Source organism: Lutjanus erythropterus, chromosome 3 (assembly GCF_056507025.1).
Source record: "Lutjanus erythropterus isolate fLutEry1 chromosome 3, fLutEry1.hap2, whole genome shotgun sequence".
NCBI classification, from domain to species: domain Eukaryota; kingdom Metazoa; phylum Chordata; class Actinopteri; order Lutjaniformes; family Lutjanidae; genus Lutjanus; species Lutjanus erythropterus.
The window spans coordinates 40,694,302-40,720,915 of NC_139319.1; the positions used below are offsets into that span (position 1 = coordinate 40,694,302).

At 38.2% G+C, this 26,614-nt stretch overlaps 1 protein-coding gene across 1 annotated transcript; it reads right to left on the bottom strand.

Moving 5' to 3' along the window:
- On the bottom strand, positions 1 to 25,810 carry LOC146330664 (uncharacterized). Its single transcript, XM_084716187.1, has 14 exons — positions 25,697 to 25,810; positions 17,321 to 17,366; positions 15,087 to 15,234; positions 14,182 to 14,239; positions 13,907 to 13,988; positions 11,488 to 11,603; positions 10,336 to 10,504; positions 6,815 to 6,945; positions 5,382 to 5,465; positions 4,460 to 4,489; positions 4,025 to 4,090; positions 3,791 to 3,925; positions 2,468 to 2,593; positions 1 to 2,055 (listed from the first exon to the last, which is right to left on the bottom strand). Exons 2-14 carry the CDS (start codon positions 17,364 to 17,366, stop codon positions 1,954 to 1,956), a joined length of 1,293 nt encoding a protein of 430 aa, XP_084572313.1. The 5' UTR covers positions 25,697 to 25,810; the 3' UTR covers positions 1 to 1,953.
- Positions 25,811 to 26,614: the final 804 nt, after the last annotated feature.

The following is a 26,614-nucleotide window of genomic DNA, read 5'->3' on the forward strand; positions in this document are numbered from 1 at the left end:
CTTCAGAATTTTATGCAGACAACGGGAGAAAAAATTAGGTTGATAATGAGGTAAATAATGACTGCTGAGCCTGTTTGCACCTGCTATTAACATCAGTGCTAAGTAATCTGATCACAAGTGAGCAGCAAAGAACCACAGGTCACATCTGACATTAGAATGAGTCTCCATGCGCATCTGATTCACTTCACTTCAGTGTTTTTTCTAAAAAGACAGAGAAATCTGTAATATATTTACCATAACAAATCATAAAATGATCAATGATCAGAGTTCAAATGAATGCTGAATTTTTGCTGCATAAATAGGTGTCTGTTTATGAGTCGTAAGAAATCATTACTAATCTTGTAGAAGGTGTAGATGTTTCTAACTGTTAAATTGAGCAAAATGTTAATGGAGTTTGGCAGCAGTGAGACAGGCAGCCACTTAACTCATCAGCCAGAGTGTGTTATTTCAAAACAGTGGGCTTTTGTTTTCAGGGTAACAGGCTTAACTTTACATAGACAGACAACTGACGGTTAGAAACAGCTGAGGAGTGCATGACTCATCCTTGATTGTTATTGGTGATTTAAAATGTTGCTCCTATGGATCTCCTGCAGCCTGTCTGTGTCTGTTGAGTTTGGGGAGGAGGGGGAAGAGGAAAAATCTTGATTCAACCATAGATTGTGTATTAAACAAGATTACAACCTATTTAATATACAGTCTATGGCTCATCTCATTATTTGGATTGCTGTACTCATTTTTGCACATGCAATGGTACAAATTGCTCCTTTAATGTAGAACATTTGCCGAATTTATAAGAAGGCCCACATAATTAAGAATTTGTTGTATACAGTGTTTTACAAAGTGGATTTGGTTGTGCCACAGTCAACAACTCTCAACATGGCCTGATTGTTTTAAAGGAGTCTGGGGAGACTGGTGCAGACTTAGAGTAGGGGACATCAGTTTAGTGGGCGGTCCTTCATTGTGGACCAGGACACACTGCGATCACACTGCTGAAAGACTGTGGTCACATGCAGCCCAGAACACCTCTGAATGTGGTCTGAGTGATCTCGATGCATCTTCAATGCATCTTGAGTGCATTCACACGTACTCAGAGCTGTCCTCTTGTGATGTGATCATCCGGGACACATGTTAATACCAGGTGTAAACAGGCCCTCTGAGACATCTCACACACATAAACACAAACAGTCTGCTGTTAGCTAGCTCCCAACTCCTGCTCAGATCCAGCTTTTAGTAGCCAGTACACAAAGACTGCAAATATAAAATGAGACACACGTGTTGAAGACAGAAGTCTGAACACACCTCAAGGCTGAAACATTTCCCATCTATGACATCATGGTGGACTGCTTTGTTTCCTTTTGTTGCTCCTATATATTGACCTTTGAGTAAATATCAGGTCTTTTTCTTGATTCCTTGGTTTTGCTGGCACATTAAATCAGTAGTCAGCTCTCAGTAATCAGGAATAGAAAAAGGGAATCAAAGAAAAAGACACAAGCAGGGCTGGAATCAGTTAAAGTGAACATGGAGGTTAGTGGTAGTTGGTGCATTAGGGTGAAGCGTTTGGAAAACTGATCCCAGCCCTGTGTTTAAGATTTACTTATCAGATGTTTCATTTCTGTTCCACATGCTGACACTTTGTCTCCTTGCCTCTGGAAATTTGATCCCTGAATAACTGCTTCCTCATGCTGACTACAAAAACACAGCTAGAGTTTATACCACGGACTGCTCCTTCAGCCTAAAGACATCATTTTTAGACAGATAGGGGATTAAATACTGATCAAGACAAGGAGACAGACCAGAATGTACTATCCAAATTTTGTTCTTTGTTTCCTCCTGTGCCATTTTGCATCCCTGATTTTGAATGCTTAGAGAGAGGAATGCAAAATGGTCACAGAGGAGTGTTGTAACATCAAACTGAGGAAGGACTGGGCGGAGCTGCTCCAGTAGTTATGGTCCCTACAGGAAGTTGGACGTTTTGTCTCCATTGACCTCAAACTTGTAGGCACCACCAGTGGAGGGCGGAGGCACGGGAGCAACAGGAGAGGACGCAGCTTCAGCCTACGAGGTCAAACAGAATGCGTGTTATATTTGTCTCCACATTTATATGAAGACATTTGTCAATGCATTTTTCTTTTTTGTAGATTTATTTTTTTGCCTATATTAGAGAAGTCACAGTGAAGATAAAGGCTAGAAATGGAGAGGGACAGGGGGCATGCAACAAATGTCCCTAATGGAATAAGACCAGGGACAGACAGCATGTGTATTAGTGCTGGGTATCACAACGCAATACCTTTAATTCATTGATAGAAATATTATTATTATTATGATATGCCAAAAAAACCCACTAGTACTGTGTTTGATAGTGAGACATCTCTTTCCACATCCCCATGGTGTGTGTGTATGTGTGTGTGTGTGTGTGTGTGTGTGTGTGTGTGTGTGTGTGTGTGTGTGTGTGTGTGTGTGTGTCTACCTGTGGTGGGGCAGTCAGCAGGGGGTCAGCAGGTGAGGAAGCCATATTCTCCATCTTGATTCCTTCTTGAACAGGCTCTGCTGCTGGTGGAGGCGTGCTATACATGACTGGAGCTGGAGCATAGCCCTACACACACACACGCACACACACACACAAACACACATTTTATTATACTGTGTTTGGACATTTAATTCTGACACCTCTGTTGATGACGTCCTTTACTTGTGTCCTGGTCCTTGGACTTGGATTTGATAAAGACAAGCTAAGCTGTAACAGTGACATGCAGTACACACAGTGTTCTGTCTGCTCACCTGCAGAATGACTTTGTGTAGCTCTGTGTAAGAGCAAAACATGTTTGCATTCGACCTGACTTCATCCAGAGATTTTCCCTGATCATGTTCCACCATTTAGCAGACAGGAACAGAGCAGGGATGGGCAAATCTACACATCCATCACTGTGATTCTCTCACAGGCCCTTCTACTGAATCCTTCAGCTAAACTGAAGCATTTTGAGTTAAAAGTAGGGTTACAAATTTTGTGCATTTTCCTTAACTGATAGTTGAAAACACTGACAATCGATTAATAATTAATACGATACAAAATGCATGTTTTTTTCTCATATTGTTCCTCATTTTCATTTGTGTTCTCTTTTTTCTTATTTTAAGTTGAAGTTGAAATTTACTCATTTAACAAATGGCTCTGCCAGACAAAACCATGTCACATGAGACACAATTACTGCTATTTCTATCATTTAGATCAGTCATTGATAAACACATTTTTGATCAGTCAAATATACAAAAATGAATTAATGATTAATCACTAACATCCCCAGTTTTAAGTTAATACAAATGTTATACTAATGAAAAATGTTGTCCACAGGAGATTTAGTATTCCCGAACAGACACTTTTTTCAGTATCATTATAAATATCATACCATGGACTTTTTGCCGTGGTATTATCATACAGTGAGTTTTTGGTATCCTTACATCACTCCTCCAAACTCATGATACACTGAGTATCTCTCTTCTTAGAGCTTGATGGGCCTGTGGTGCCCTAGCGACGGTTGCTAATCTCTGATTGGACAGTTCAGGAGAGGGGCTTAATGAAGGGTCAAGTCTCAAAGGAACAATGAGAAGTTAAAATGAACAGGGACACTGATTATTCCATTGATGATGTAAATGCAGTGCAATGCTTTTTCAGGATGCACATGCAGGGCTTCAAGCTTCAAGTCTTCCACTGATCTAAAAAAAAACTAAAAGGTCAAAGGTCAAATGACCAGCAGTCCTCTCAGGAATTCCTGTCAGACACAGAGACAGATCATACCATTGGAGCTACAGGTCCAGGAGGGTACTGGCCGGGTGGTGGACCGTTCCATTGTGGAGGCTGGGCAGGGGGGATCATAGCTGGGCCAGCAGGAGGGTAGGCAGGGTTCTGAGGTGGGTAGACTGGGTTAAAACCCTGCAGAGGGAGAAAATCAGGAGTTACATCAGGAAGTAGGAGGAAGTAGGACACAGGAAATCTGGAGAGTGAAGAATGAAAACAGTTAGTGATACTAACTGGGGAGGGCGGGGGGCCGTTCCATTGTCCTGGGCCAGTGCTCGGAGGAGGATGGACAGTAGGACCCTGTGTGGGAACACAGACGTGCACATAAGAAAAAACACTTAAATCTTAGATTAGCATCAGATTATAATCATTCTTGAGAATTGTGTATTTTGAGGGGGTTTTGATTTTTACTCTTCCATTATGCCGGAAAATATATTTGAAAAGATCAAAAGACCAAACTACATTTGTTATTAAATGTAAACTTACAGAGTTGACAAAATTTTACAATTTGATTTCCCAGCATAGTTGTAGTGAGCAGACCCTGTAAGTGTACCCTTCACTTACTGGTTAATACAGTGGTTAACTGCATAATGATGCTGTCTATAGATGTATACTAGACTGTGTATAGTTAGTGTGTAATAAATGTGTGTTATGTAATGTCTTATGTACCACGGTAGGGTCAGAGCCAGGGTAGTAGACCTGCAAACACAGAGCAACACAGTAAGTGAGCATCAATTTAATACCACATTCACTTTGAGACAGTAGTATTTAATGGGTAGTTGAATTATTTGAAGTGTGGGTGTATGAGTTAGTTGATTGTAGTCAGGGTGTTACTACCTACAGTAGCTGGAGAAGCAGCAGGAGTACTAGCATGGAAGCTAAGCAGTGCACTGCTGTGGAAAACATATTTTAGCCACCTATAAATAAATCCATCACTTCAAGTGTACACTATATTTAGAAAGCTTTCACCACTTCACCTTGCTGTCAGAGAGACTTTTCTGACAGGAAATCACCATTATATAAGCCAAATACCATTTTCTTCAAAGTCACCAAAATCCTAACTGAATGCATCACTGAATGTGGGAGGTGCTCTTCTACTGCTGCCTCAATCAGTATTTTGTTTGGGTTTTTGAGTGACTCTGGTGTTTTAAAAGGTTAGTTTGGATTCACGTAAGTCACACAATAACAGAAACAAAGTGACTGAGGCTGCGGTAGACCAGCAATTCTGTTAGGTAAAATTACTGATCTTGCAAAAGGAGTCTGGTTGTTTTGAAAAGAATGATATTTGGCCTTATATAACAGTGGTTTCCCATCAGAAAAGTCAGTCTAAGTGGTAAACATTTACATTTACATTTTTCTGCTGACCCTGTCCACAGCAACACATCACTCCTGCTGCTTCTCCAAACTGGAGGCATTTCGATCACAATCTACTGTAGCTAATACAATGAATATGGATAAATACTGAACTTATTACTTTCAAAAATCCAAACTATCCCTTTAACACTCATACTGTCAGCAAAATAAAGACATGTTTGTCAAGTAAGAATATCCATGATTAAATAAAAAGTGATCAGTAATTGTATCGTCTCACCGCTCCTGGTTGTCCAGGAGTGTTGTAGGAAGGACACGGTCCAACAGGACCAGCAGGAGGAGGGTGGACAGCATCTGGGGTCGTCTGGAGAGAGAAACAAAGATGATGAGGAAATTTGTGTTGGAGCTGCAACTAGTAAGTATTTTTATTAGTGATTATCTGTTGATTTCTTATATAAAGTCTACCGCTCTTGGCTGACCTGACTGGGATGCACAGTGAAACATGGTGCTGTTATCCATTTTTTGCATAATCCAGTGTTTAGTTTAACTGAATTAAACCTATATGACACTCATTCTTAAGAATTGGGACATTTTGAGGGCATTTTGACTTTTCAGTTATGCTGGGAAATATATTTAAAAAGATTAAACTATTTGCTGTTAAACCTTGCTAAATGGACCAACTTCCTAATGAATAATTTTTTTAGTAAATGTAGACGTCAACTCCATCATCTTCCACAGTCATTGCACAGCACAGCTGTAGTGAACAGCCATTTTATTTTTTAAGTGTCTCAGAGTTCTCTTAATTCTAATCAAAATACACATTTTTAAACCATACTTCTTGTTTAACTTTGATTTAGAAGGGCTACAGAGTTGACATGTTATGGTTGAGACACATCTGATAGAAATATTATTAACGAATATTATTAACGAATTTGTCTAAAAATAGAAAGTTTACCAGTGCTTGAGCAGTATATCTGCCTTTTTTTTTTGCTGGGACACAACTTTAAAGGAACAACATTTTTATGAAAAATATATTTTAAAACAAAGATGATTATAATAGCACAATTTTTATACCCATGTTATCAGCAGGTATTGTTAGTTTTAGATTTTGAAGGCTTTTAATACATTTTTAAATTATTTGAAGTTGTGAATTCTTGTCTGGGACAAGAATGTTTTCTGGCACAGAGCAAGTTTAGAAATTAAAAAAAAAATTAAAGCTATCCATTAGATTTCAGAAATGACATATATTTCATATATATACACCAAAACATATATTCACCAAAAAGAGTGTTGGGTAATAATAATTTTTAAAGTGTTTTTTGGTTTTTGGTATTCTCAAGAATGGGTGATTGATTTTTAGGTAAAGGTAATGAATTTAGTACACAGATGCCAAATAAGCAAGACAAGGTGTTTATATTCAGCACTTTTATACGTGGTGTAAGAGCCTTCCCAGTAATGTTCCTGCTTTCATTCACAACACAGCCCAACATGTCCCCTGTAAAAGGCATCTTGATCTTGACGTGGGAGGTGCAGATTTCCTGGGAAATTGATTCTGGCTCTAAGTCATACATGACCTTTTCGTGAGAAAACATTGGAACATTTCTGGGAAAGACTGCATGTGTGAATGAGGATTTTCATTATTAATGAAGCAGGTTTGTACAAGTTTGTTTGTTAAAAAAGAAAATCTCCTGATGGACTCAAACTTGTCAGTACCTGTAGCGTCCCAGCAGTGGTGGCTTTCTTCTTGAAAATCTTCTTCCGACAGCAGCAGCAAACCCCAGCCGGGATGCCCAGCAGTAAGAGCAGAGCCAGGAGAGGGTTTCCATCTCCGTACTCATGATGGTCTGCAGCAGAAATGAGAGCAGAGGAGGGGACACAGGTGACACATCTTACACATCTTTATTGGTAGTCTAAAAGCAGCGAGTGAAACAGAATCACTGTAAAAATAAATATTCTATAAAGTTTAATTATGCCTGTGACATGACAGTTATGCAACCCATAAGCAAACCTCAGTAAAGGTAATATACATCTGCTCTGGCTTTAAGACCTGTGCAATGGCCTCAAGATGGCTTTTGTAAGTCTGCTGAGCATGGAAGCCATGGTTAATGGAGTCACAGCCATGTGCATGTGTACACGTCTGAACTAGTGGTGTGTGGTGTGATGGTGAGTGCACACAAGTGAACAGCATATTGGAGTTTTAGGAGACGTGGATTACACCAGACAGGGAGTATTTGAGGAAGTTTCTGGGGTTTTTTTTTTTCGGTTTTTTTTTTAATGTTTGAAAATTGGTCACAATTCACTTTCACTGTTCCCCTTCCTGTCAGATCTGACCTTCAGTCAGCATGAGGGTGAGTAGATAATGACTATTTCTAATTTTTACTTTTGGGTGAACTATCCCTTTAAGTTTGGTGCATGATTCAGCACAGTTCTGGCTTTAGACTAAAAAAGTCATCATTTGATTTTATTATTATTATTAAGTCAGTGAGTTGCTGTTGAGTCTAATTTGCCGATTCCCTGAGAGTAATAATTGACCCTTCCTAAGTCCCGCCCCTTTTCACGCTGTGTTCCAACTACTGTGGAGAAAGAACAGTGGTAATTCTCCTGTCCTGTTTCCTGAGACATGTTCTGTGCTCGGCTCGGCTATGTGGAAATGAAGATCAAATTTTGAAGATGTTGCTGAGGAACGTGTAAAAGTCACAAGCTAGCTAACTAGCTTGCTTAACTACATTAATCATTAGCTAGCTAGGTGGTAAGTGCTTTTCTAACATTAGCTAGCTTGTATTAGATATTACAGCCTGACTGAAAATGGATTTTTGTGGGCCAGTGTCAATACAGATGTTTGAAAGTAAAAAAAAAAGACAGATATATCTGCTGATATTCTCTATGTACATATATTTAAAGGTATTCTCATGTTGTTTTATTTCATAGTCATTTCACTGGATTGTATTTTGCTGTTGTGAAGCACTTTTTACTTGTTTTGACAGATGCTAAAAATTCACCACAAACAAGTAGATTATAGGAGAAGAAAAACAGTATAACAAAATATAATACTTTTTTAAAATGTTATGACCAAAGGCAGAAAAAATTGTGGCAGCTTCTTCTGTAACCGATTGTGTTAACTGGGCAGATGATATCATCTAAAATCAACGGCAGGCCCTTGAATTGAATCAAATCAAAATCACAATATGGCAAATTTTAAAAGAATCAATTTATCAATTTAATACTGTATTGTGATGAAACTGATTTACTCCCCTAATTGAGAGCTGGTGATGGTTTGTGTTTTTAATGCAGTGTGTTGCATCATAATATAAACACTAAGCCCAAAAATCATATCAGCAACAAGTATTTAAGGGAAAATGAACAGCAGAAATTGATTAGACAAGAAAATCAAATCGAAAGATTTAATATTTTAATGAATAACAAACACGTTTAATCCTTACAAAAAGTCAAAATCTTGGCCAGTTAGTTTCCTCTGATAACAAGTCTGAAGTGTCAGAATAAGAAACACGGCTAAAAAGACGAGGAGAAGGAGGGTTTGCTGTTAAAAAAAAAAGGCCTTGTGCACATCCACATATCAACTATCAATCAATATGAATTCTTTAACTAAATTAATAATTTTATTTCAATTAAATCATTATCAATTGCATGCAGACTCCAACTGTAAGGCCAAAATGATAATCGTGATTTTTTTGGTAAAGATACTAAAAAATATTATTTATTTTGCTTATTCGTTGATTTTAGGGACCAAATATTTTTATATCACAGCTTTTGAATCCATGTTTTGCTATATTCCTGCTAATGTATGAATCTGTGCATCAAAATAAGACTGCTACTTATTCACAGTGCAGCTCCTGGAAGCTAAATATAAATAAAACTGAACATTTTACTCAAAAATAAATTAACAAGCCCTGATTCACTTTCACATTGATATGATAATGTCATTAATGTAATGTTAGGGATGTTATTCTTCCTGTCCTTCATACATTCATCAGTTTGTGATGATTCTCACAGGTGGTGAATAAGTTAGTTGTGTTGCTATGCCGTGCAGACACACGTTTCACACACTCTTTGGATGTGTTTTGTTCTTGCATAACATCACTTACCCTAAAACCAGACATTTTTCTCTCTGATGTATATCACTGCCTGCAGAGTGGATGGCTGTTAGTTCACGAGCTGCTTAACTGGATATGCAGCTGAGTTTTGTACAAGTGGAACACATTTTAAACATCAATATCGCAATCAATCATGTTCATTTAACTGTGGGAAGCCAAAGACAAAGTGTTGCCCTATCCAACTGTGCTGGCCTGCTTTCTGCTTTCTAAGAAGCCACCACCTACAGCGCTCCATCAGCTTTTTCATTAGCATGAGAGTCTCATTAATTAGAAATGAGACCATTCAAGACTTGTTGTTAGCAGGAGGACCGTCTCCGTCTCATCCACTTTACTGTTCTTATTTCTTTTACTGTGTCTTATTGCTTTTTCTATGTTTTAGTGTCTTTGCTTGTGTCTTGTTTTATTTCAACCTTAGTTAACTCCTGTTTGGCCCTCTGTTGTTATTTTTCCATGGTATCCTGCTCTTGTGCTCTTTTACTTTGTCTGTCAAAGCACTTTGTAAACTCTGTTTTTAAAGGTGCTATATAAATAAAGTTATTATTATTATTATTTGATATTAGGCCCAAGTCCCATCTGCTAACATGGAGGGGGATGGGTTATGACCTATGCTGCAGCCACCCACCAGGGGGCGATTGAGATGTTCTGACTTCACATTTGTGTCTGTCTTTATATCTTTGATTTCAATGTGTCAGAGTCTTTTTGTTCAAAAATCAAAAATTGGTGAGCTGCAAACCTGATTTCTTTTTTTAAGTGCCTGAAACATCAAATTCTTTCACTTGAATGAATTAACCTTTTTTTTTACTTGAATTAACTTTTTTTGAAAACAATGTTTTGAGTTTCTAAAAATCAAAGATTTATGTTAATCTAAAGAAGAAAAGTACATTATTTCAACAACATATCACTATTTGGTAAAACTTTCTCAAAACTATCTATTGCCATCCATTGGCCATTTTTACAGAGTATAATCTGAGCCATTTCTTATAAAAAAGAAAGAAGAAACATTGAGTGAGAAGTGTCGAAAGTTTTGACTGGTACTGAGTGTCAAAGTTGCTGACAGACATTGAAGCCCAGACAGGTCAGTGATCACTTTATGTAAGAATAAGTGAAGACATGGGGACCTACCTGTCAGGTCCATCCTGGTGACAGACACCACCCGGTTAAAGCGATTTGTCAGGGTGTAACGTCCCTCATCAGTGGTGTTCACATTCCTGATCTCGATGTTACTGCTGTGGGTCCGAACCCGGTCCCAGTAATCCGGATGGTCCTGGGCCACTGTAGCACCATCACGCACCTGAGGGAGAAAAACTCTCGTCAGAGACGATCAACAGCAGCAGCTTTGGAAATGTTACCAAAAAAAAAAAATGGCATCCATAAGGCATACAACAACACCCACCTGAAGACCTTTCACAAAGTAGTACGTTTTCAGGAAATATTTTTCAGGAAATGTTTTTTTCTTTGGGTTAGCTAAGTCCTGTCCCTTTTGAAGCCTCAGTAAACATCCTTATCTGTTTCCTGTGCTGAGATATTCTGTGGGTTAGGCTCGTCTTTGCTGAAAGGAAACTATATTTTGAAGATGTTTGAAAGAGTGTAAAACCAACACATATATAATCACATCTTAAAGCTACTATGAGGAAATGTCATATTGAGTTGATTTTGGAGGTTCCTGTAGACAAAAGTGGTAGTCTTTCCACCATGATAACCACAAAATATTATATAGAGAGTAAAATCATTTTAATATAAATCCCCTTCAGCTTCTTTTTAACTGGCTAATTTACTCCTCACTGTAACTTCGCCAAGTCCAGCACACAGCACATCTAAGTACAGGAAACAGGAAAGGAGAAAGTGGTCCCAAGGTAACAAGTTTGCTTAACTCTTATTTGAGCACAGACCAAAAAAGGGGCGGGGAATTATGTCTGACACACAACCACAACCGCATTGAGTAGCTCAGCGTAATGTTTAATGACTACTGCATTTCCATTTGATTCCACACTTGATTCCCTTTGTGATCAATAAATAAAAAACATAAATTCACTTTCTGTGGGCAAGAAATTTTCCACTGTAGACGCACACCTAAATACTACACTACACTAACGTTTGTGATACTCCAGTACACAGACACAGTGAATGATGAAAACACTGGTACTGGAACAAATGTAACACCCTTCTGCTGCACCCCAAACTCTGAATCCCTCCATCCTTCTGCTCATTTTTATCCAACAATCCCTCCATCTACTCCTCCATGCATTCATACACACTATCGTCCATCCATCTCACCAGTGTAACATTGGCAGCCTCCCCAGATAAGGTGAGCGTAGCATCAGCCAGGATGATGCCCTCCAGTGAGATGTAGAGACTCTCTCCTGCCACACACTTCACATAGTTATGTCTCGCTGGAATAGAGAGGAGGAGAATAATGGAACAGAGAGGTGGATAAAGAAAGCCACATTATATGGAGTTAGATTTGTGCCTATATCCTGAGGACAAAATGGGCCCTATCGGCCCAGCGCAAAGCTCTTTTTTTTTTGGTTGGATATACCCGTCCATAATTTTGTACACTTCAAACTTCACAACACTTTCAAATTCCTGTTTCCTACACCCACAGCAGTGTTAGCAGAATGAAGAAGTGTGGATGGGAGGAGGAGATGAGGATGAGAAGGAAGAGGAGAAGGAGGAGCACGGACAGCTGCGTAACTGTTCCTCTGGATTAAGATGGCAGCTTCGCGGCCAGAGTGGATCAGTTCGCCTCTCCTCTCGACCGCACCAGCTCTCCCCTACTCCTCTCCTGTGCTCCTCAGCCAGCAGAGCTGCATCATAATGATGATGATAAATTATAAAATGCAACACATTTTCAAGGTGCCTCAGTGAAAATATAACCCGTTACATATCTGCATGACATTTATGGTTCATTTACTGTATTACTTTTTGCAGGTGTTCATGTAAATTAAATTTCCACATGAAGCTGCTTTGGAGACGTCCTGCTGTCTCCATATATTTCATGCTCTCGCACATTAACTTCTTCAACCAGGAGATCTGTCTCCTCGGTTGAAAATCTTTTCTCTTTGTTTCCTTCAGGTAAATCATGCTGCCATCACTTGCGCTCCTGGAGCACCTGCTTCTTAAAGGTGATGAGAGCTGACTTTCTGATTGGTTTATTGCATGTTTGGCCTAAACTTGACTGTGAATTGATGAGGGCACATAGAAGTATGCCGCTGTGCGCTGCTGGTGCAAGAGGTGGGACTGGGCAGGATACCCCTGCGTCCCTGGCATAAGATGGCAAAGTTGGATTTGAATAAATTAAATCCACTGCACCTCATGCTTTCTGCCGGTGCTTTAGATCAGCATAAGATAGGGCCCAATGTGACTTTTAGAGAATAGAAAAAGTTTTTGCAAACACATTGATTTTGGTTTGTAGACAGATTATTATCACACAAAGACTGTTCAGTTTCACCAAACAAAAAAACTATTCTGTGCTCACTAATAATGTGTTTGCTAGTAACCACGTGATAATTTCTAGGCTCAAACTCAAACTTCTCACTGGATTCAAGTTTTAAAAATGGTATTTGCAATGACGCTGCTGAAATAAAACTCAGACAGACATCTACGTACTTGTGTATGAGCCTGATGGATTGTTACAGTGTGCCACAATTTCAGCCAATCAGAGAAGTGGAGTACATAAATGTCTGAAATCTAATTGTTAGTAGTACCAGGGAAGAAGGGAAACATGATATCAACAGTCATTTATACTTTTTCAAACCTACTTTTATGAAATTATTATCACAACTGATAACTATTACTTTGAATCTTTAACTAAAAATTGCTTTGTGTTACTACATGTTCTTGTTCTTCCCCCGTCCCTCTCCCTCCTCCCCTTCCTCCACTGTCTTTCTGGATCCAGCGGATGGTCTCAACCCTGAATAATGAGCCTGTATCCCTTTGAGATTTCTGCCTGTTGAAAGATGAGAGTTTTTTCCTGTGCTGTGTGGTCTGTGCTATTGAACTCACTATGCTGCTGAGATGCCTGATAAAATAATAAATAAATAAATCTCATTACATTTACTAATTAAGCTTCATTATGACGCAGGCTTCTCATCCAAAACACATGTAGGTTAATGCATTTGAGTGGAATTAGTGACCGATTTCACTCTAAATGGACAGAACAATAACACATGGAAGAGACAATTCCTTGTTGTATCATAGAACACATGACAGATGTCACAAGAAGTTAAACACTTAGCAAGACCAAAATGACATAAAACACATACTGATGAAAACAACAAAGATGTAACAAGACAAAATTGACATAACAGACATTAAGATGAAAATTATGTAATAAGACGTAACAACACTAAAATGATGTAAAAGATGTAACAAGACAGAAAATGCGTCACCAAATGAAAACGTTGTAAATGACGTCGAAAAGACAAAAATAACATAACAGACGTAACAAGATAAAAACAACGTAAAAGACATAACAAGATGAAAATGATGTAAAAGATGTTAACAAGACAAAAATAATGTAAGAAGATGTAACAACACTAAAAAAATGTAAAAGATGTAAACAATCAAAAATGACGTACAATGTGCTGCAAGACAAAAACAACGTAAATGATGCAACAAGATGAAATGAACTAAAAGAAATACCATGATGAAAACAATGTCAAACCAGAACCAGCAGTTATATCAGCAAACTCACGTATGACGGCCACTTTGACAGTGGAGATCTCTTTTTGCCAGAAGTCTCTCTGAGTGTACGTCCCCTCGTCCTCATAAGTCACCTTACAAGAACACAGAGACCACACAAACGCACTGTGAAGACCCACAATCTCTGGCCACTATAAGCAGGAGTCTTTCTTTAACGGCTGATGAAACAGACATGCTCCACTCCAACGCACCACCACTACCTTACTCCAGCAATTCATTCTCTCACCAAGTAAGACAGACTTTAAATAAATGACTTTGGTTAGTTACCTTGTCGATGTACCAGCGTCGGTCGCTGCCTGTGCCAGACACCCTGCCTTTGGTCACCCTGTAGATAAAACAACAGCCACATGGAAATAAATCATCTGCAGTTCACAGCTTCCCACGATGATCATCCCATCCACAAACAGAACATTAGCATATTTAACACCATGACGTCAGCTAATCTTCCTGCAGTTCAACACGGATATCATATTTTATATGTTATAGGGGAAGTATCGATTCTTACCCCCGTCTCGACTGTAAGCCAGTCAGATGTTTTTCACTCCTCACATCTCACACAACAGAACAACAGAAACACTTAATTCCTATTACTGCGTGCACACACACACACACACACACACACACCCTGCAGTGCTTAGGTATTGTGTTAGAATATCCACACATGCTGCAGAAAAGTCAACAATTAAAACCAAATTCTTAACATTAAGGTCACTGGTAACAATTTTGTAAGATGAGCTCTACTTTCCTCACAGGTGAACCGATTAAATGGAGAAACACGACGGATGTTGACATGCGCGTCATGTTTACGCTGTAAAATAAGCTACTTTTTGAGTTTGGTGAGGGCGCATGAATGTGAGCAACTGCAGATCAGAACAATCTGACCGGCACCCACTAGATTAAAAGATACAAATTTTGGTGCATCGATAGTCATTTATTTATAATCTCATCACAGCCCTCTGATTTGTAATTGAAGCGAATCATGATGTGCAAAGAGATTCTCACCCCTATACATTGTATACATTCAGCAATAACACATTACTCAGTAAAGTCCGTTATCAAATCATTAGACACTACAAACAACATAAAACATCTGTTCATGCAGTTAATTGTGTTAAGCACTCTTTTATTGTTTTCTTGAAAGTGATAAAAGAGTGTCTCTAAGTGTTTCTTACCTTGAGGTGCCCCGCTGCCAGTACAGATAGGTATTGCCAGGATTATTTGCTGGAGTGAACTCCAGCTTCTCTGCACTTTTGGGCAGGAAGATCTTAAGCTGCCGACCATGGTTCAAACGTTCATGGAGATCATGGACGGCATAGGACTCTGAGACAAAGACAGGAGGAGAAAAAGTAAAAAGTCAAAAATGTCTGCTACTAACAGAGTTTTTAGGGATCCACATAGATCATGTTTGTATTTTAAAAGTAAGTTGCTTTAATTTATGCACAGCTGAGGAGAGGAAAGGCTCAGATGTAATGAGCACAGATGGATGACACAGTTCTGACCAAACCAAATCTAACTGACATCATCATGACAGTTCTGACTCGTTACATTTTCAGTTAATTTTTCATCAGAAAACTTCAGACAGTTTGGCTGTTAGTGTTTTGCTAGAGAATTCAAATTAAATACTTTGACATCATCTGACAAATCCATATTATTACAGCCGATATTTATCAGCTGATACACTCCAATACAGTTATGGTATAGAGTTATACTGATATAGCTTGTGCATCCCTAATAATTAAAAAGAAAAATAAGGACAACTTTCATTTAAGTGTGGTGGTATACACTTGGTCTGTCTTCCATGTTTTTAAGTCATAATCATGACACAAAAAAATTGCACGGTGAAATGTAATCATTCTGAATGTCTTAAATACTAGATAATATCTCAAGTCAGTGGTTTTCAAAGTTTTTGTGGCCAAGGCACACTACACGGCAAGCCAGAATCTCAAGGCACACACTCACTGTGTGAAGGAACGTTATCGCAGGTCCTTCCTTTCTGCAGCTGTCAGACTCTACAACCTACAACCAAGTCTTACAAATCGACTGCACTATAATGTACTTCAACTGTGTTCACTTCATACTGTGAAATACTTAGCTCAGATGATTTCTAACCTCAAGGTGCAATATCAATCGTTCAGTCAGGTGCATTATTATTCCTATGTGCAATATCAATATTCCAACCAGGTGTATTGTCATCCAGTGTGCAATATCTGTACTTAAATTCCTAACTTCAATGTGCAATATCAACATTTCCTCTGTGCCATGGTGTAAATTTGAAAATACTGTATATATATTGTTACCATTGCTATGTTCTATATTTCCCCTGTATATCTCCCTGTTTATATTGCTTGTTTGCTATTTATTGTCTTTTTATTTTATTGATTTTACTATATTTTTGCTATCCATTTTGCTGCTGTAATACTGGAAATTTCCCCACTGTGGGACTAATAAAGGAATATCTTATCTTATCTTTCATCCATGCAAAATAGCTGTGATACTCAACCTGAATTTTAGGTTTAAACATGTCTTAAATATGATTGTGGTCATAAAAATTGATTTATGAAGTTACCATTAGTAGTTCAATTTAACTTCAGTGTCGCTTTTAAATGTGTTTTGGGGAAATAATTGTAGGCTCCTGATCACACTGTAACAAACAAAACAACAACTGAACCAATAACCAGTAATGCAAACTGCATACTTTTGTGCAAGTATGGTCATGAAATAGGTGTGAAATTGTATACACAATGGTCTTAAAAAGTCTCAAATTTGAGACCTGCAGAAACCCTGTTTAAAGGCATTTTCTAGATATTTAGTTTGTCTCTGTACGAGCGCATAAAAAGCACAGATGCAGTAAATTTAAAGTTCATTCAAAACTTTTTGTATGGCTCTATATTGCAATAATAAAGTATTTGTTTTACAAAATGCCAAAGCACATCTGGACTTGCCTCATGGCACACCTTGCCTCAGCACACTGTCTAAAGTCAGCGCCTCACACTCTCAGTTCAAGAAGTTTTAAGGACGGAGAAAAAAGTCCCTTAAATCATAGCAGAAGCAATGGCTGACTTGGTGTAAAGAATGCAAATGAACCAAATGATATATTCTGATTTTATAACCACAAATCAGCAGTCTAGCAGCCACTTGAGTTTAGCTCTAAGCCTGGTTAGAACTCCAACTATGCCATAAATTGATCACATTCCTATCATCACTGTCTGTGTTCATGAGTGCTGATGAGTAGCTGAGTCTGAGACTTTGACCTCTCTGTGTACCTTCATTAAATCTAATAATCAGTCACATTTTATATACAATAACCTATATTTTGATCCTGTCTAGAACATGTCTGCCGAACAGAAATATCAGAGAACACACCTAGAGTGTTCCTCTAGCTTTAGAGAAATGAGATGATACTCACCCACACTGAGGGCAGCAGCCAGCAGGATCACAACACTCCATATCATCTGCACACAGACCACAGAAAAGATTTCATCAGTCTAATCACTGGCACACTAAATCCACAATGTTATCACGAAACAGAGGATCTTTACTTAGTTTATGATAACTTTACAGAACAATCAGATCACCTTTTTCAGAACAGTGATCACTGCAGTCTGTGAGGTGTGATCAGTCTGACTCGACTACTACTACAACTACTACATGAATGGATCTAAGGTGGATGAAGGCACCGGTGACCTCTATTTCCATCTAGGGGGTCAGTGTGGACACTGTGGAGTGGTGGGGGGTACTTGGGGGTGTACACTGGCAATAAACTGGACTAGGATAAGAACACTGACGCCCATGAAAGAAGGGCCAGCAGACTCATTAAACTGATCTGCAAGGCCAGTGACGTTGTGGGGGTGGAGCTGGACTCTCTGATGGTGGTGTCACAGAGGATGATGCTGTCCTAGCTACGGACAATCTTGGACAATGTCTTCAACCCATTCCATGATGTGCTGGTTAGCCACAAGAGGACTTTTAGTGAGAGACTCATTCCACCAAGATGCACCACAGGAAATCATTCCTGCCTGCGGCCATCAAACTGTACAACTCGTCCCTTAGTGTCAGACATTAGGAGTCAACAGACTGACCTTTGGACCTCTGTCACCTCTGTCAGTAACAATAACCTCATTAGTTTTTCTCTATATTTCAACTGACTGTGTGTAGGCCTGGGCAATATAGCTGAAAAATCTTTTCTAATAGGGAAGTTTCATATCAGCCGATATCAGCATTGGAAACGAGCACCAGCCACCAGACAAACCCTGCTAAAATATGAAACTGGCTGGTTGATTTCATCCACAAAATAATGACTGAGTGTCTGGTGACTTTGAACAATACTGACAGTGGCTGCTAGATGTTCACATTTTCCCATGCAGCCTGATATCGATAATTATTGATCATGTAGGTCATGACTGGTGACTTTTTGTGTACTCAAAAGGATGAAAGTGGCTGAGGTGATAAAATAAGTTTGTTGTATTATCTCTGGGTGATATAGACAAACTCAAATATCACAATATTTTTGACCAAATACCTTGATATTGATACTGAAACAATATTATAGATATGACTATTGCTGCTCTCAGAAAATATTAACTCTAGGGTTGCAAATTTTGTGGATTTTCCTTAACTGATAGCTGATGTTCAATTAGTCCCATTTTTTCTCTTTTTTTCACGTTAATTTTTCTCATTTGTTCACATTTCTAAGTTTTAGTTTCCTTATTCAACAAATGCCTCTGCCAGACCAAAAAATGTCAAATTAGATGCAATTACTGTCATTTCTAGACTATTGATTAATTACCAATTAATACAGTTTTAGTCAGTTTCATTCTTAATGGCACTTAATCGATTTATGATTAATCATTAACATCCCTGATTATCACAATGAGATTTTTGATAAATAATTATCAGTAATGTGGATATAATGACTATATATGATATAATGACTATACACTGACAGCTGGAACAGTGAGTGGTTCACACTGACCTTCTACAGGTGAACCTTTCAGAAGGTATGGAGACTCTGCTTCAAGGACACCTTAAAGTACAACTTACGATGCACATAGCACTAAAGAGGCTCTGGGAAATGGAAATGACATCATCACATCACAATGAAATATAATATCAATAGATTGCCCAGCCCTATAATAATTCACCTGTATAATACTGCCTCAAAATTATAAACGTTTGCAATAACTCAACTATGCAATACATACAGCATTGTTTTTACACTGTTAAATATGATTATAGCATGATGCACATTTTTTAACATGATTCTCACATTTCATATTTGTTATTTCTGTTTTATTTAATATTTTCCATTTATTGCTGTTTTATATCTATATTGTAGAAGGCAAATATTTCTTTACATACTTCTTACTGTATATATTTGGTTATTACTGTTCTATTATTTATTTATAGCCTAAATTGTAGTAGAATGTTTTTGATTTTTTACTTACTTTCTCTTTCTCTCTCAGTATCTCTCTACTTACCTACTTTCTCTTTGCTTATATATTTTTTGATATTCTTAAATGCTAGCACCTGTAATGTGAGTAATTTACGCCAGGGATCAATAAAATATTTCTGATTCTGATCCTGAAATTTATTCAGCCCCTGCCATTTATTACACTGCATGACCTCTTTTCTTTTGCCAGCATAACATTATAGACAACGTAACATTAACATTAAATTTTCAACCAGGTTTCTTCACGTTCAAATAAAATCCACACTGATAACAGTATGATGCGGCTAAACCAACCCCTGTCTACATCAGTGGAGCTGAGGTGGAGCAGGTGAACAGTTCTAGGTTCCTCCACTTTGGTAAAGAAGGATCAGAAAAGGCTGCAGAACAGTGTGAAGAAGGTGTGGACTGGGATGGAAAGATTGACAGACAGAGTATCAGGGGACCTACAATTCACTACTGAGCTGAACCTGTTTTTCAATCGGTGTGACACAACCCCCACCCCTGTGTGCTCAGACAATGTGTCTGCTGGAGTCTCCACCCAAGCATGGGGACTCTGCTACTCGTCTCCCCCTCACTGAAAGACATCAAGAACATGGCCACCTCCCCCTCCTGCAAGCAAATATGACAATGCACTTGTCAAACCAGGCAAGCAGTAAAAAAAGATTTAAACTACTGATTAATCATTGAAGTAATTTTCATGCCGTTTTCAGCCTCACAAATATGAAGACTTCCTTCTCTTCTTCTTTTATTATATTAAACTGTATCTTTGGGGTTTAGACTGACAAAGCAAGATGTTTAAAGACATCGCCTTGGACTTTTAAGACAGTGATGGACATTTATTACTATTTCCTGATATTTTATAGATGTTGCAGCCCTACAATAAATATGAGAATTTACTTTAGTCTTAGTTATTTGATATCTGCTAATAAATAAAACAATTTGTTCAATTGCAAGTAATAATGGACTTAAGGCAAGTAGATTTGTGACCCATTTGCCCAACTGGGCAAGTGAAAAAAAAAATCTGATTAGCATTGACCCCCGCCCTACCCCAACATTCCTATGACACTGCATGGCAACCCCCACCTCTCTCCACCACATACCAACTACTGCTGGAGTTTCACAATTCACTGCACCCTGACACCAATATCACAATATTTCAGGGTATTCTGTGAAAATGATATTCTTGATGAAATAAAATATTAAATAACATTTTTGGTTTAGAACTCAAAATAACTGGTGAACTCTCCTTGCAGGATTTTAGGCTCTCCTTCTACACAACCTGGTGCTTCTGCGTGATGTGAAGAAATTAATTTTCTGTTATAGTCGTCTTCCACCTCTTAAAAATGAATGTGGTATCACAGCTACATTACCAGTCTATATCAGTGTTAGGGGTGTCACAATTTCAATAAATAATTTCAAATATTAAATCAAAAATCAATTGAAATGCCCTTTCAATTTTAATAATACAAATTTAAGACAGAATCTGCCGTTCTCCTAGTAATTTTTAAACCTCCAGCGACGATACTCGTGGTATCCAGCGTGTCTGAAGAAAAAAAAACAGTTCAAAGAATATTCAGAGTAACAAGCCAGCTATATATATATATATATGTATAGATATAGTTATATCACACTTGATGCCATATAGATCTTTCTAAAGAAGAATTTGAAAAAGTAAACAACAGTTTTCAGGGTATAAATCCAATGATCTGTTGATCTTTACAAATCAAAACTGTGTAATCTCACAATGGCATAGCTATCAGTGCTAAAAACAATGTTTAAGTTGAAAAATCTAATCGAATCATCAAATTGAGTCAAAGTCAAAGTCAACTGAATTGTGGATTTGGACAGTCGTGACACCCCTAATCAGTACGTAACTTTTTTTTTTAATAAAACATCATGCAGATCTTTTTTTTAATCTATAGACAGCATTTTATATACATTTAAACATTAGCCAATATATTGGCATCACAATTTTTTATTCCCTGATATCAATATTGGCAATCTGCCACAAAAATCCATCCATCCATATCTGTTGGGCTCTAGTGGTGGTAAGGATGCAGCCTCAGGGGGCTGCCACAGAGCAAGTCCTTCGTTTCATGTGTGCATTGCATTGTGGGACAACAGTGTCCATCAAGCGCACATTAAAAAAAGATATTTTTAGTCTGCATATCAACAAGTCTGAGTTATACCAAACTGTCACTTTTCCAATGTGGACACATCATATAGTTAAAACTTGCTGCTGTGTGGACTTCAGAGTCACAGACACGCAGTGCACACCTCACATTGTATCCTGACATAAAAAACATAAGTGAAGAAATATTTCTTTTTTCATACTGGTGCTGCTCAGAAGGACAGTGAAAGCTCTTATCTCTCTGTAAACCACTCCACCTCCACCTCGACTCTGACAGGTCACCAATAAACTGCTTTGTTCAAACAGTCAAAGCAACACTCAGAGAAGTGATAAGATAACCTGTGTGAACTGCTGTGGAAACTGTCCGCTCATCTGTTCACTTCTTCTCCACTGGTTTGTCTCATAATTTAATCATAATGGCTGGTCCTGTTGACTTGTTGGTTTAAATAATGGTTTAATTCATCCAGCGCAGTAATTCAAGCAGATGTAATGACTCTCTTTTACTGCAAACACTTGACATAACAGAGGAAACTATAATGTACTTTTGTTTAAATGTGATAAAGAAAAAAAGGATTCAAATACACAGATACATACAAACCAAGCTCAGTATTGTTTGTCCTTTTCTGTTGATACCAAAATGATCAGGGATGCACCAACCCAATATTCTGGTGCAGTATTTACCAATACAGACCCTACAGAATGTTAACTTTAGAGCTGCCACAATTAATCCATTATTAATCAATAAAAACAATGATTGCCAACTATTTTGATAATTGAATAATTGGTTAAAATATTTTTAAGGAAAAAAAAGTGCAGCATATTAAATGTTTTTATATTTTCTGGTTTCTTTACTCCTCTTTGACAGTAAACTGAATATATTTGAGTTGTGGAATAAAAAAAGACATTTGAGGACGTCATCTTGGTCATCTTGGAATCACTGATCAATATTTTTCATCATTTTACGATATGAGATACTTTATTAAGCCCCAGAGGGGAAACTGAATGTTGTATAAAACATCATCATCAACATCAGCAATATTCATGGATGCCAACTTTACCACAGTCCTTCATAGATCGACCTTTCTAGTGGATGACATCAACAGTCTATTTTCTGGCTTTTTCAGGCAAAAAACTAATAATCAGGAACATAATCGACCTATTAATCAACTATGAACATAATTATTAGTTTTGGCCCTAGTTAACTTTGGTATGCTGTTTTTTTGTGTTTATGTGACAAATGGTGACGACAAAAGATGCAATCACTCACTGCCGCCTCTCTGATGTCCAACCTGTCACTCACTTGTTTCCCAGTACTTTGGCATCTAACTCTGTGAATTAGGCCTAAGGGTTTATTTTGGACCCTCTCAGGTCTATTAAATTAAATTTCCTGTCTGTCCCGCATACACGCTTTAAAGGGATACGTCACCCAAAAATTAAAATTCATTCATCATCATCCTCATGCTGATTGAAGGTCAGTTTAGCTTTTTAGTCCACAAAACACTGCTGGAGTTTCACGGGAGAACAGCATTTCAGAATCTCCCAAACAATGGAAGTGAATGGTGACCAGTTTTCAAATTGAAAAAAAAGCAGAAAAAAACCCATACAATGCCTCCATACTGCTCATCTGGCATAATCCAAGTCTCCTAAAGCTCAAAAATGCTGTTCACTTGCCGGCCCACACGGTCACACTACACGTGCGCACTTCAGACAGTGTGCACGTGCATGTGAACATGGCTCCAAGCTAAGGATCAACAGTGAAGATTTAGACTAAAAACATGGTGCAAATGATGTCTTTCAAGTCAACTTGGGGCTTTAGGAGACAGTTACTGTTTAGACAGGCGTTTGGGCCTGTATGCACCCGATGTACTTATTGTGCATCCTAATTGTATTTTGTGTCTTTTTCATAATGTATTGTGTTTTATGCTTTTCTAAAGCACTTTGTGGCTCATGTTCATGAAAAGCACTTGACAAATAAATTTCTTCTTCTTCTTCTCTTTCCATTAGTGCGTGTGGGAGAGAAACATTCTGACAGCTTCTAGCTGCTCCCAGCATCAGGACCAGTCCCCTGAACAACGCCATGGCACTCAGTCCTAACAATGGTTCTACTATAATAGATAAAGTTGGCGTTTTGCCGGTCAAGTTGGGTCATTGACAGACACAATGGGTGCATATTTTTGTGTGTCAGTGCAGTGCATAATACAGTGCATTGGCTCTGTTAACAGTTTGTGTGCGTGCAGCGGGTATGGAAAACGTTATTGTACCACTAATAGATAGATAGAACCACAAGATACAAACAATAGTGCAAAGAACAAATCTAAATCACAAGTAGTAACATAAGGGTTAAACATAATAAAAGAATATTCTTTCAAAATGCAAATACAGCTGTGTTTTACCTAGACAAAACACAGAACAATAATATATAGTTATCAACATTAGGATCTTATCAAATAATCACTGTTCTAGATGTGAGGTACATTTGTTCCCCCTGTCATTATTTTAGAAAAGACTGTAGCAGATTGAATTCAGAACAAAAAAACAAAAAGAGGACTGAACAAGAAGATGAAAAAGAGTGTTCAACATTCCAAACAGCGATTTCCTCACACTGCAAAAACTACAATCACACACTCACATTTATATGCTAAAAGTAAGACTTGTATCTAACTAATGGGCTATCTGTCATTAGAAGCCTCGTCAGACTGATGGAAAAGATGTGAAGTCCTCTACTTGACATCTTTTCCATCAGTCTGGTGACGCTGTGTGAACTCAGTCTGCACCTGTTTGTGTTTCAGCTGCTTCGCCTGCTGCCTTTCTATTCTGAGGGACTGCTGGCTCTTAATTTAGCAGAGACATGTTCATTACCACATACATCAGACAGCCTTTTAACGTGTCATATGGTGCTATCCTGTGCATCCCGCAAAATATGTTTTTTTTTTTTTCAGCTGATACGGTACCTGATAATTACCTGCTTCTCATGGCTGATGCGGATAAGATAACCAATAATTTCACATTTTTGTATTTTAAAATGAAGCTCATATAGCTACAGGCTACATGAGCTTCATTTTAAAATTTAAAGTTTATGCATATGAATATCTTTGGTTTTAAACTGACAAAACACCTTGAACTTTTTTACACTTTCTAGACACTGCAGTCCTAGATTAAACATGTCAATTATTTTAGCCTTTGCTGTTTTTGATAGGGGCAAGTAAAAATTAATTTTGAGCAAGTAGATATCTGCCCCATGTGCCCGGCTGGGCAAGTGGAAAAACAACATTGAACCCTGTCACCATCTCTCTACACTCATATTTTGACCCTAATTTCTTTGCCAAAAGGAGACAAAATACACAACGAGCAAATTTGACTGACAGCTTTTATTTTTCAAAATTTCTATCTTTATTGTGAATTCTTTTGACCATGATAATTGTGTGGTGAAAACATGATATTGTGGCAGCCTTCTCTGAGTGGCAATTAAAATGACTCTCTTTACAACTTAAAATTGGCTGGTGAAAAGGTGAAAGTTCTGTCTTTCTTCAGATTCTGTGTTAGAAGGACCACTGATATCTTCGACAGCACTTGAAAGCCTCACAGGCCCCGGCCCTGGGCGGAGGGCGTGCTGCGTCCCCTCCCTGTTTGATAAATTTAAGATAAACAGGAATAAAACAAAGGAAGGGGGCGCCATTATTGTCTCTCCCACCCATACTTTAGTTTTATGCGCAGTATCAAACGCTTATTACAACGTGGTGCATGGTGCTGCTGTGTGCAGAGGTGTGGCCGCGTCCATCGGTATAAACGAAACAAAACAGTGAGATCACCATTAAACACAACACTGTCAAATCCGAGCGCGCGCTGCACGAGAGGAAGAAAAAAAAATCTCAGTGTACCTTTAATACGAGCTGAAAACGCATTTCACAGACACTCCCTAAACTTTCATGCTTTGTGAAAGCTTGTGTTGAGTGCAGAGAATGAAGAGCAGAACAGGGCAGCTCCCTGACGACAGACAACAGCAGACAGAGCCGTCGGCACGAAGGCGTCTCCGCTCTGTGATCATGAATGGCCATAGGAATGCCTCATGTTAAGAGTTCAGCCAGTTTATTATGGTGGCCGTTTAGGAACAACGTGTCCTGAACTGTCGAATTCAGCCTATTGCAAAACCGCAGCCTCTTCGTTACTAAATGTGTAAGTAGCCATTAGTCTGTGTCACTTACCTTCAGGTGCTGATAGTCCTTCTATGCACAGCTCATAAGACAGTTATAGGTTACTATGTCAGTCACACACAGCTGCATCCAGCCAAACCTCTCGGACTGGAAGGGGAGTGACTGACTGGAGGAGCGGCGAAGATGTGCTGCCTTCACGATACATCGGAAAACATAGAGATGTCATACAACCTGTAACGGGCGTAAAAGAATAAAGTCAGAATTGAGTTCGAAGTCAGAATTCTGAGGGGGGGGAATCTGAGAAAGAAATTCAGAATTTTGATATTCAAGTCAGAATTCCAAGTTTAGAATTGTGAGAATAAAATAGAGAATATAATTTAAAGTCAGAATTCTAAGTTTACAGTCAGATTTCTGAGATTGAAGTCTGAATTCTGAGTTAAGAGCAATAAAAAAAATTCTGAGTTTAAACTCAGAATTTCAAGTTAATTCTCACTTACTTAATTATAAGTATGAAAAAAGTCTGAAGTCTGATAATAAAGCCAGAATTCAGATGGAAGTTGATGTCTGCAGCAGAGTACATTGACTTCACATATACACAACTTTACTACAGTAATTAAGACTGATTGTCATGTTCTCTAAGAATTTTACATTTATGTTCAGTATTTTCTTCCCCATAGTGGCTGTTTTGTGAGTAATTCATCATTATCTTCATTTGCTGCCACTGTTTTCGTTGGTTATTTGAGTCACATGACACAGTCGGGTGACCATTTAGAGACTTCGTTCAGGGAATACTTCAGAGGAAGGAAAAGAAAAGGTAGCTGTAGTTGTAAACTGACAGTTGTTACATGTAGTCAGCTTACAGCTACAGCTACCTTATCTTTTCCCTCTGTTGTGTCTTGGAAAGCACCGCTTGTAAGTAAAATTTGTGTTGATCGTTGATCATAAGCATCATGTTAGTATTCTGTGGAA